At 37.7% G+C, this 12,359-nt stretch overlaps 1 protein-coding gene across 4 annotated transcripts in view; it reads right to left on the bottom strand.

The window, feature by feature from the left end:
• The window catches only part of ppig (peptidylprolyl isomerase G (cyclophilin G)), a 49,310-nt gene that overhangs the window by 18,769 nt on the left and 18,182 nt on the right, over positions 1-12,359 (bottom strand). For all 4 annotated transcript variants that reach the window (XM_043693654.1, XM_043693655.1, XM_043693659.1 and 1 more), the window contains 7 exons: positions 9,794-9,901; positions 8,792-8,836; positions 7,511-7,598; positions 6,919-6,948; positions 6,679-6,818; positions 5,687-5,885; positions 818-967 (listed from right to left, as the gene is read on the bottom strand). In XM_043693654.1, the coding sequence (XP_043549589.1) occupies positions 818-967; positions 5,687-5,885; positions 6,679-6,818; positions 6,919-6,948; positions 7,511-7,598; positions 8,792-8,836; positions 9,794-9,901 (760 nt within the window). The remainder of the gene's footprint in view (positions 1-817; positions 968-5,686; positions 5,886-6,678; positions 6,819-6,918; positions 6,949-7,510; positions 7,599-8,791; positions 8,837-9,793; positions 9,902-12,359) is intronic.

Genomic DNA, 12,359 nt, shown 5'->3' with positions numbered 1-12,359 from the left:
CTGAGCTACAGGGAGAGGCTGAACAGGCTGGGGCTGTTTTCCCTGGAGCATCGGAGGCTGAGGGGTGACCTTATAGAGGTTTACAAAATTATGAGGGGCATGGATAGGATAAATAGACAAAGTCTTTTCCCTAGGATCGGGGAGTCCAGAACTAGAGGGCATAAGTTTAGGGTGAGAGGGGAAAGATATAAAAGAAACCTAAGGGGCAATGTTTTCACGCAGAGGGTGGTCACCATCTATGGAATGAGCTGCCAGAGGATGTGGTGGAGGCTGGTACAATTGCAACAGTTAAGAGGCATTTGGATGGGTATATGAATAGGAAGGGTTTGGAGGGATATGGGCCGGGTGCTGGCAGGTGGGACTAGATTGGGTTGGGATATCTGGTCGGCATGGGCGGGTTGGACCGAAGGGTCTGTTTCCATGTTGTACATCTCTATGACTGTCTAAAAGAAGTATGTTGATTAGTTGACAAATAGACAACTGCAAACTTTGGTTTTTTTTGCCATTTCAGTTCTTTTCTCATTGTAATGCCTTAAACAATCAATCAGTCAACCTGCCTGGTTTAAAATTTAAATAAAGCCCATAGCTAACTGTCAATTATCAATAACTGGTGCACTTTCAATGCCTCTATCCCTTGTCAACTATTCAGCACTCTCCTATGATACAAATATCAGTTTTCCCCTTAAATTGGTTTTCTTGCAATCATGAGTGCAAGATGAAAAATTCAAATAAAATGTTTTTCTCAAACAAACTCAAGTTCAATACTACCAAATGACTACACTGAAAAGTTTTCCAGAGACGGCACACATGTACTAACCTCTCTTTTTTTTTCTCTTTCTCTTTTTCATCTGCCTTGTGAGGGCTCTTTCGCATTAAGAATCTGTTCTCTGGAACAGGGGGAATGTCCTCAGCACGGACAGTGGCAACTGTCTGCAGTGTGCTACTTTCTGCACTTTCATCTGATGAACTGAAAACAAAGTTAAGAAAATGAAACACTTTTTACAAAAGACAACATACACATAAATGCTTAAATAACATTTCCATCACTGTACGAAGTTGGACTTCCACAAGGCAGCAGAGGAATGATGATTAATAATGGAGGAAGCAAAAAATATCTGAAGAAAAGGACAAGAAGAGATCAAGAGGCAGAAATCAATGCTCAGGAAGGGAAATTCAGATCAGCAAGGTTAATGAGACAATCAGGCATGCAACAAATAGCAGCTATTGAGGATGAAAGAAATATTGTCAAGTCAGTGGAGGCTAGAGTACATGCCAATTCTAGATAGAAAGCACAGTTGCATATATGTGGGCTTTAATGTAAAATTGGAATTTAGCCAAGGTGAAGCACAATCAGGGTAAATAATAAGCAAGGAGGGCAAGGAATTAGTTGAGTGCGCTGAAATCTTGTTCAGTGTATGAAAGGGATAAATTTTGTGGGTTGGAGACATGTTCACTATGATCAATGGTGGGGTGAACAAGTGCTCTTCATCTCCAATTTCCAGTGAAATACACACACCTGACAAAAGGTGGCTGATGACCTAGCTAAGGCAATGGGTATATTTTCATTTTCTCAAATAAAGCAGAACTAAAAATACTAATAAGCATAAACCTGCTTAAAGTTGAAACTGAGATCAAATTCCACAACAAGGCTGTATTTTCCAGGAATTACTAGTTCTACAGGACTGCCTCACACATCCTCTCTAAGGCTTGTCATTAGCAAGTTGTAGCCTGAAAGTCACATTCTCAAAGCCATTTATCAAAAATGCTCCCCAACAACACTGATGATTTAACAATACAACTTTTTTTGTCAACCAAATCTTGCAGAAACATTCTGGATGTGAAGAATTAACTCAGATTCCGCCTCTCCTCCATTAGCCACTACCTCAGGCCTTATTTTATTTTTAAAAATTAATTCATGGATTCACTAGCATTTATTGCTCTAGTTACCTTGAGATGGTGCTGGTGTTATGCTGCCTTCTTGAACTGCTGCAGGCAGCATGTACTATCTACAAGACGCACTGCAGAAATTCGCCAAAGATCCTTATACAGAATTTTCCAAACCCATAACCACTTCTGGCTCAAAGAACAAGGATACCAGGTGCATGAGAACACCACCACCCGCAAGTTCCTCTCCAAACCACTCACCATCCTGACTTGGAGATATATCACCATTTCTTAGGTTTGCTGGGTCAAAATCCTGGAAATCCTGCCCTAATGGCATTGTGGGTTTACCTATAGCACATGGATTGTAGCAATTCAAAGAGTTTGCTCACTACTACCTCCTCAAGGGCAACTAGGGATGCAGAATCCATACTAGCCAGCCAGCAATCAAATCCCACATGTAAAAAAAATGAAAAGAAGCAAGGCCTGGAATAAAAATAGAGGTGGGAAGAGGAGAAACAAGGGATTCTCTTTGTCTTGAGGTCAGATATGGGAAAGGCACAGAAAATGTGATTGTGATATTGTATTACAGGCTTTCCCTAAAAGATTACTGAATTTACAGAGCTAGTCTGTAGGGTTTGGGAAAAAGAGTGCAACTCGAGGATGAAAGACCTAATTGTTCACTTGAAGAGTTTATAGGTATATGCACACAATTTATTATGTCCAAACAATGGTAATTATAATCAGTTCATTGACCATCAAGTGTTTTGGGATGTTTTGAGCACAAGAAAAAAAATGAGCTCTTGAATAGAGCTCACTTGCTTTTCAGCAAACATGAGTGAAGCAGATGTTTAAGTGCTTTCTGGCTGCATATACATATTACACCATGTGTGATGAAGATGTATTAGAATAATTATTGTGCGAATGGTGAATTTCCTATGCCATCACTTATTTAGTCAGAGGAACAACAAAACAATTACATCATATAACTGGCAACATATAATTTGTTATACTTTGTTAAATAATCCCTTTTACGTTACAAAGTTTAATCAAAATTAAATATTCCAAAGACTAATATTATATTTCAATCCTCAGTCTAACAGACATTTTGAAGCATTAGGAGAAAGCTGCAAGCGCCTGCAATTTGGCTTTCAAAAGGCCACACAAGACTGATTCATGCTAAACAATTGGGGCCCAATTTTGTGCAGAATTTAGGATATGGGTCAGTCTTCTAATGTTAAATTCATCTTTTCTTACAAAATGTACTGAACATTGCTGAAATTCTAAACACTCCATAATTTCAAACTTCTACCAGAAGATATTTAAAGAAAACACAAGTGATAAAATACAGGTAAACTTTATCAGGTCATATTTTGTATGGAAATATATCTAATGTTCACAAAAGTCTTCTTTATTAACAGCAATAAATCTTTGTCAGTAAAATGTGTTTTTGGATTTAGAACCAGCCAATTGGATTCCAGTCTCACGGCTAGTCAACAGATTCAGCCAACACAATTTTTCCCATAGACCCGGCTGTCATTTATTTTGGTTAAATTATTGGTCAAATTTAGAATAGGGACATCTCTTTAATAATTAATACATGTACAAAAACCAACGTGGCATCACGTCCAATGAATCACTAAAAAGAAAATATGCCAAAGAGAAGCTGAAAATATTTGGGCAGACCATGGAAACATCTATTTTCATTGAAAGGTGATTGTTGTGTCACTGATTTGTGGGGACCTGAAAGATGCTGGGTGTCAATCAAGATGGATGAAGTTAGCAAAGAAAGTCTGAAATGCTCACAACACACCTCTTAACAAGGTTTAATTTAGCTACTGTCAAACAAAGTTGTTGAAGGTGTACCCTGATTGATTCAATTACTCAAGCTCAGACTAAGATGTTTACTGAGCAAATGAATGAAAATACCAGCGTTAAGGACAGTTTGAACCAACATGCGAAATATATGGGGCAGCAGGGAAATTCGATCCAAAGCAGAGATGGGCTGAGATTAGAAACAGGAAAGGAGAGGTTACTCTGTTGGGAGTTTTATTTAGGCATTCAAATAGTTCCAGAAATGTAAAGGATAGGATAGCAAAGATGATCCTCGATAGGAGTGAGAATGACACAATAGTTGTTATGGGGGATGGTGGCTGATTGGAAATATTCATCCTGGAGTTCAGTTACTAGTGGTGTACTGCAAGGATCTGTTTTGGGTCCATTGTTGTTTGTCATTTTTATAAATAACGTGGTTGAGGGCATAGAAGGATGGGTTAGTAAATTTGCAGATGACACGAAGGTCGGTAGAGTTGTGGATAGTGACGAAGGATGTTGTAGGTTACAGAGAGACATAGATAAGCTGCAGAGCTGGGCCGAGAAGTGGCAAATGGGGTTTAATGCGGAAAAGTGTAAGGTGATTCACTTTGGAAGGAACAACAGGAATGCAGAGTACTGGGCTAATGGTAAGATTCTTGGTAGTGTAGATGAGCAGAGAGATCTCGGTGTCCAGGTACATAGATCCTTGAAAGTTGCTACCCAGGTTGATAGGACTGTTAAGAAAGCATACGGTGTGTTAGGTTTTATTGGCAGAGGGATTAAGTTTCTGAACCATGAGATCATGCTGCAATATACAAAACTCTGGTGCTGCCGCTCTTGTGGGTGTTGCGTACAGTTCTGGTCATCACATTATAGGAAGTATGTGGAAACTTTGCAAAGAGTTCAGAGGAGGTTTACTAGGATGTTGCCTGGTATAGAGGGAATGTCTTATGAGGGAAGGCTGAAGGACTTGCGGCTGTTTTTGTTACAGAGAAGAAGGTCGAGAGGCGGCTTAATTGAGATATAGAAGATAATCAGAGAGTTAGATACGTTGGACAGTGAGAGCCTTTTTCCTCAGATGGCGATGGCTTGCATGAGGGAACATAGCTTTAAATTGAGTGGTGATACATACAGGACAGATGTCAGAGGTAGTTTCTTTACTCAGAATAGTAGGGGTGTGGAACGCATTGTCTACAATAGTAGTAGACTCGCCAACTTTAAGGGCATTTAAATGGTCATTGGGTAGGCATATGGATGAGAATGGAATAGTGTAGGTTAGATGAGCTTCAGATTTGTTCCAACATCAAGGACTGAAAGGCCTGTACTGCACCGTAATGTCCTATGTTCCGGAGATTGGTAAACTGCAAAGTGGAGAGGCTGTGTGGGCTGTAAAGCAGTCTGTGCAGTTCTAAATTTTCTAAACGCTTGAACAATGGAGTACTCTCTGTAAACTGGGAAAAATGAAAACTTGAAATCAAAGAGATAATCAGAGAAGGAATATATGTGTATCATTGACAATAATCTCAGTGTAGTGATACGAATGGGATTATGCTTCCAACAGGGATAGAAATTATCAATCCTTGTTGTGTCCAAAAGAGATAACAATGAGCTGAGGATGCTCGCTCCTCCAGAAGTCTTTAGTGCCGAGAGGGTGGGGAGTGAATAACTAGTTATTGTGGACAAATGCCTCCTAGCAGACAGTTTCATAATAACAATGCAAACATATTTCCATCGTAGCCCCTTACGTGGGATGATGCATGACATGAGATTAAAATGGGAAAAGGGAGAACTTGATGGCGAAGTACACAGCCAATAAATAAATTAAAATTTGTGACAGGGGAAGTATTTTGTTGGTATGCTGGTTGCAGTATAAAAGAAATTGGTTTTCAATTGCTAAAAATGATTCTTAATCTTATATTCAGATTTAGTACTTGCGGAATGGTATGAGTCCCGGACAAGTAACGTTCTTTCATCTAACATTATCACCAACCTTTTCTTTTCGGATTTCTTTCTTCGTTTCTTGTCTTTCTTTCGTTTTTTGGATTCCTTCTTACGTTGTTTCTTTTTTCTTTTCTTCGAATCTTCATCAGTTTCACTTTCTGATTCTGAGGAAGAGCTTGAGTCAGAAGAACTCTCAGATTCGCTTGAAGGGGATGAAGATTTCTTTCTTTTCTTCTCTTCCTTTTTTGCTTGTTAAGCAAAATACATCCATTCATTAAAATGTACGCCACCTTTGAAACATCACCTATACCTATGATTTACATACAAAGATATCCCTCCTGAAGACCAAATAGATTGCAGCTATACAAGAAGACAGCTCACCAACAATTTCTCAAGGGCAATTATCTAAACTTATTTCAGTGCCCAAATCCGGGGTGAGAGACAAAGGAAACAAAACAATGTATTTCATTGAAAAACAAATTCAGAAATTTTATTATAAGCTTTCAACAAAAGTAACATATTGGCAACTTTCACTGTACCCTGATACCTTGTGATCTAATTAGCACTATTAGCTAATCAGAGTTAGGCTTGGCCATTACGTGGATGGGACACCACCTGTGAAAATCAGCTGATCTTCCAAATTGTTGTATCAAGTCAGTTTTATCGTAAAAATATGATTAACACACAGTCATTTATAGGATTAATCATATATAAACACCTTATAATGTCAATAAGAAGTCTCCGCCAATTATAAATTAAAAATTAACAAGCTCTAAGGCAAGAAAACAAAAGATTCTTCCTCTTTACTGAAAACAAAAAAAGGCTGTAAATCACAGTGGGTCAGGCAGCATTAGTGGACAGCAAGCTATCAGAGCTCGGACATAGAGTCACCTCAACTCGAAACATTAGCTTGGTGTTTCTCCACAGATGCTGCCTGACCAGCTGTGATTTCCAGCATTTTTTGTTTTCAGTGCAGGTCCCAGCATCTGCATTAACTTGCTCCTAGATTCTTCCTCTTTCTCTCTAGTCACGCACACATACCTTTGGATTTTGGAATTAATTCCCCACAGTTTAAGATTCGTACTTCTGCATATGGTTTGCTATTTGCATCAGTCTTCTGGTTTTCCACATCCCTTATTAATTCCTGTCCTGAAATAACTTGACCAAAGACCACATGTACACTGGGAGAATGAAAAACTGATTTTCAGTTACAGTTTCAATGTCGTTATAAGCAACATTTAGATAATTGTTGTATTTTGTATATATAGAAAATGTACTTGCCTATCTAAATGAGGGGCAGGCTTAGTAGTTCTTTACGTTTTAATATTCATAAAAATGAATGTTCGTCACATGAAATTAGAAATACAAAGTTAGACAACTTATAAAAGCTACAATAAAAGCATTGAAATTCAAACTTTCAGCAACAAAATATCATGCATATGGTGAAGGCAAATATCACAATCATAATTCATTCCTTTCTCCGTAATTGCCTTAAGTGTAAAAAAAAATTAGATATTTTTTATTTTAATCTCTCTTATTACAAAAATCTTGGGATAAGTAATGTAATAAATGCAGTTCAATAAAATATTATAAAATCTAAATTAACATTGTATAATATACAGAAAATGCTATAATAAAAATGGGACATTAGTTGCATGTACAGAGGTCATGTGAAGTCACAAAAAGACAAAACAAGCGTTTTGAAGGAAAAAGAAAGCAAGAGAATTCTTATTAATTACTGATAAATCCTTGTTTGCCCTCTCATACCAGAGTGAGACCACATCATAACAAGCATACATAACTAGCTGAAAATTTAAGTCTATTCTGCAGTGTCCAAATCAGATATTTTCCACAGGATAACAAAAAATCTTACATGAAGAACTGTGAACCATTAGTATCCTTTCCTCTGTTCGCCATAGACAACAGGAACTCTTTGTTGTGTTTGACTGCAAAACTTTCATCTATTTCCAACAAAGAAATGAGACAATTTTATCGAACTGAACAAAAAGCTTAAAGAACTCTTCACAATTGCCGTGACACTGAGTGGATTTACCCGATAAAGTGTAGTGTAATCAGGAGTAAACTCTGTAATCACAAAACTAAACACTCTTCACTTTATTGTATGGGAACAGTGAAAAATACAGAAATAAAAAAAATCACTGTGGCCCATCCAGCAGTGAAAACACAATCTATGAGACTCAGTGTTAAATTAGATCCTGAACAAAAGAGCTAGTTAGTTTGCAATTATAAGTTGATGGGGTGCTCCCTCCAAACAAAAAATGTACTCCTGCTGCTTTGGACTGGAAGTCAGAAAGCTATACAGTGTAGGAATAGGCCGTTAAAAAACATTCAATTAATCCCATACACCAACTCATTCCCAATAACGTGCAATTTAGTTTTGCTTCAGACAAATACCAATACCCTTTATTAAAACTGCCACTTTTTCCACCACTGTTCGTATAATTTGTTGCATATCATAATAATTATAACATAAAAACATTTTATTTCCCTTCCGGTTCTTTTATTATTAATATGAAATCAACCTTTTTTGGTTACTGAACCATTGATTGGTGGAAATAGTTTAGCCTTAATTACTCTGTTGACATTCCTTGAGAATTTTACTGAATCGCTCCTTTCTCTTCTTGCTTCAAGGAAAACAATCCTAGCTTCTCTCGTCTCTCCACATAATTAAGTGATTCAGCACTTTTTACAAGTGACTTCAGGACGGATGCATGTCCATTACAGTTCTCTGCTCCAGCAGCTAAGCTATCAAGCAGAATTAATCTATCGAAGTTGGACGTAAATCCATTCTCAAAATTTTACAACATTCCTCTCATAACATGATTTTCATCCTTAAAAATTGAAAAGCCATGTTGTAAATTAGACCCAAAATACCAAAATTAATACTTATTTTAGAAACCCATACAAATGTCATGAAAATAAATACATCAAGTTATCAGTAGCATACACACAAAACTTGTGATATATTGCTCACTAGCACCATGCAATGCTTAATTTGCACTTATCAGATATGGGATAAAGATGGAGTTAAAGTAAATCAATCATAATCTTCTGATTCAACCGCAGTGCATGTTTGAAGGGTCAAATAGACTTCTACTTTCCTTCTTCGATTTTAAAAGGAAAAAAAAATTACCTTCAAAAAACCCTCCATAGATAGATTCACCACCTCGGCCATTTCCTAAAGGTACAGAAGACTTCATGAAATTACAATTAGCTTTTTTAGTATATACATTACTTCAATTGCAAGAAGGTAATCACATTATGAAAAACACATTCTAGTTGATTTAACAGGAAACAATCACAGCAGTAAAATGTAATCTTTCTTTATAATTTGCTCTATATTTCAACAGGAGCACTGATACACGGCAATGCAGGGTCATCATAATTTCGAAGAAACAAAACTTTCTACAAAGGTTTTTTCAGAAGCAAAGTGCACCACAAAACTCATTGAAAGAGATTTGTTCTCAGATGTGGGTAAGCATAAAGGACAGTAATACCAATTATTATGGAAAACGTGCTAAAGACTAGGACAGCAACCACAATTTTGACTAAGTCCTGGTTCTGACAACAGTTTGGTTACAAAAAAATGCACAGGGTTTTTATAGCACAAAAGTGTCAGATACAGAAGTTAATGAGCACTTGTTTTATTACTAAACAGAAGTGTTCAAACAACTGGTTTATTTCTATTAATACCTCTTCCATCTCCTCTCCAAGCAATCAATGAAGAATGGCACTGCTCTACAGTGAAACAACATACCATGCTACACATTTGAAAAGAAACACAAATCCTGGTAAGTAGTTAAGCTAATTCAAGTAGAAAATTGCAAATTTAGACATTATGTCTCATTAACATCAATTTGCATCAGTTTTTACATTAGCAATGAAGGAGAGAAAAAAGGTGACTTAAGTCAAAAGTTAATAGAATATACAGAGCAGCATTTTGCCTTAGTGATCCATGCCAGAGCTTATACTCCATGCAAGCCTCCACCACTATTATGAAATAACCATACGCTGCTATACAAAATCAGGCTGGAAAATTATATAATGAGTAGCATGCGAGGAAGAGAAGGCTTTGGAAGGAAAGACCAAGAACTTCAAATTTTAAGATGTGCACTATAAACTACTGGTTTCATACCTTCACTGAAGTCACCTCCTTGAATCATAAAATCCTTTACAACTCTGTGAAATAGGCAACCTTTGTAATGTAAAGGTTTTTGCGTACTTTTTCCAACCCCTTTTTCACCTGTAATGAGATCAACAGGGTAACATCACTGATAACATGTGGGTACAAACCACCAACAATAGTTAAAATGCACCGAACTGTGGAGTGCTCCCTTAAAGCTGTATGAAATGACATCCTGCCAATATTGATATGTGACTGTTTCTAAGAATTCTGTAAGATAGAGACGGAAAATAAATTAACACTAACCCATTGCATGGCAAATGGGGAGTGAAGGACAAAAATAAAGAACACGTATTTGTTTCAGAACCGTAGGATGTCCCAAGGTGATTTACACCAAATTACGCATTTTAAAAAGCTCATCACTCAGCTGTAATGCAATAAACGAGCAATTTTTATGCAGCCAAGTCTGATAAATATATATGTGATACCATCCTATCTTGTTGGCTTTTAAAACTAGAGGAGTGTAAGGATGCTGACATCTTATTGCAGTTATACAAAAGCCTGGTTCAACCCCACTTGGAGGATTGTGTGCAGATCTGGGCATCACACCTTAGGAAGGATATATTGACCTTGGACTGAGTAAAATGAGCTTTCATTATTATAAGCCTACAACTTCAGGGGTCAAGTTATGAGGAAAGATGATCAAAATTAAGCTTTTTTTTTCTTCCCAGAGTTTAGAGGATGATCTGATCAAAGTCTTCAAGATATAAACAAGCAAAAACAGAGTAGATAAACTATTTTCACTAATGGGGGATTTAAGAACTAAGAGACATATTCTGAGAATTAGGGCCAAATAGTTCAAAAGAGATTTTAGGAAGCACTTCTACAGTAGATGTTTGAAACTCTTTTCCACAAACAGCAGATGTTGAATCAGGTGTTAATTTAAAATCTGAGATAGATAATTGTATTGCAAAGAGATTAAGGGATATCGACCAAAGGCAGATAAATGAAGTTAGGCCACAGATCAATTATGTCATTGAATGGTGGAATAGGATAGAGGGGCTGAACAACCTACTCTTGTTCCTATGTCCCTATCTTCAACCATCTTTTCCTCCACAATATCCCTGAAAATTTCAGCATGTTCAAAATGTGTAACCATCTTGCTTGTAACCCCATGTTTTAACCTCCTACCAGGTTTATATCCTCACTAGTGCAATAGCCCATAACGTAAGTAATATCCAGTATGACTGTGATCATGGTAATCTATTGCACTTAATTCTTATTGCGCAGACTGTAGATTTTGACAGTACACCACACCATCCTCTTCCAAACCCTGTTCTCCACTATCCAGTTGTTTATCCCTCAACTGTTCCATTCTGATCTATTCAGTCATAACCAGGGAATATGCCTGGAATGTCTTCTTTTCCTGCTCCACCCCACTACTTCTGGATTCCCCTAAGATCTACTCTTGGTCTACTGTAATTTCTCACTCGCAAGCTATGCCTTAATTACAACTTGAAAACCTATTAAACTCTACAATAATGCCAATGATAATCAGCTCTATCTCACCATCACTTCACATCACAATTTCTGATTTGTAATGTTACTGATCTAATAACTAACAGAGGTTAAAAAGGAACTTCCTCTCAGTAATTACTTGAAAGATTGGAGCCAATATCTTCAAGAACTAGCAAAAAATCTGTTTCCTAGCCACCAGTACCATCGATCTCCCAAACCACAGAGAGCGGAACCAGCCCATTTAAACAATGGCATCTCATTTTACCCCAAAGTCAGCTTTCAATCAAATATTATCTTCATCATTAAGACTATTTGCTTTCACCTCTAAGACTGCTTACATCTGATGTCTTAAATTGCAAGAAACAATGTATTTGTTTATCTCTAGGCTTAATTATGTGCACAATACTCTCCTGCTTGGCCTCCCATCTTGTACCTTCAATAAATTTAAACCCATTTCAAACTATGTTCACCATATTCTCTAACTTACTTCATAGAGTCATAGAGATGTACAGCATGGAAACAGATCCTTCGGTCCAACCCGTCCATGCCGACCAGATATCCCAACCCAATCTAGTCCCACCTGACAGCACCTGGCCCATATCACTCCAAGGTAAAAACAATGACTGCAGATGCTGGAAACCAGATTCTGGATCAGTGGTGCTGGAAGAGCACAGCTGTTTATTCATTGCTGGAACAGCACAGCAGGTCAGGCAGCATCCAGGGAACAGGAGATTCGACGTTTCGGGCACAGGCCCTTCTTCAGGAATGAGAGGCAGAGAGCTTCTTCAAGGAAGGCATCCTTGTAAGAGGATTCGCAGTAGGTTGAAATCTTCGAGGAGAAAGTGAGGTCTGCAGATGCTGGAGATCAAAGTTGAAACTTTATTGCTGGAACAGCACAGCAGGTCAAGCAGCATCCAGGGAACAGGAGATTCGACGTTTCGGGCACAGGCCAAAGAATCCTGAAGAAGGGCCTGTGCCCGAAACGTCGAATCTCCTGTTCCCTGGATGCTGCCTGACCTGCTGTGCTGTTCCAGCAATAAAGTTTCAACTTTGATCTCCA

Source organism: Chiloscyllium plagiosum, chromosome 7 (genome assembly GCF_004010195.1).
Source record: "Chiloscyllium plagiosum isolate BGI_BamShark_2017 chromosome 7, ASM401019v2, whole genome shotgun sequence".
In the NCBI taxonomy this organism is placed as follows: Eukaryota; Metazoa; Chordata; class Chondrichthyes; order Orectolobiformes; family Hemiscylliidae; genus Chiloscyllium; species Chiloscyllium plagiosum.
The sequence above is the reverse complement of the archived record's forward strand: the minus strand, read 5'-3'. Positions and strand labels throughout refer to the sequence as shown.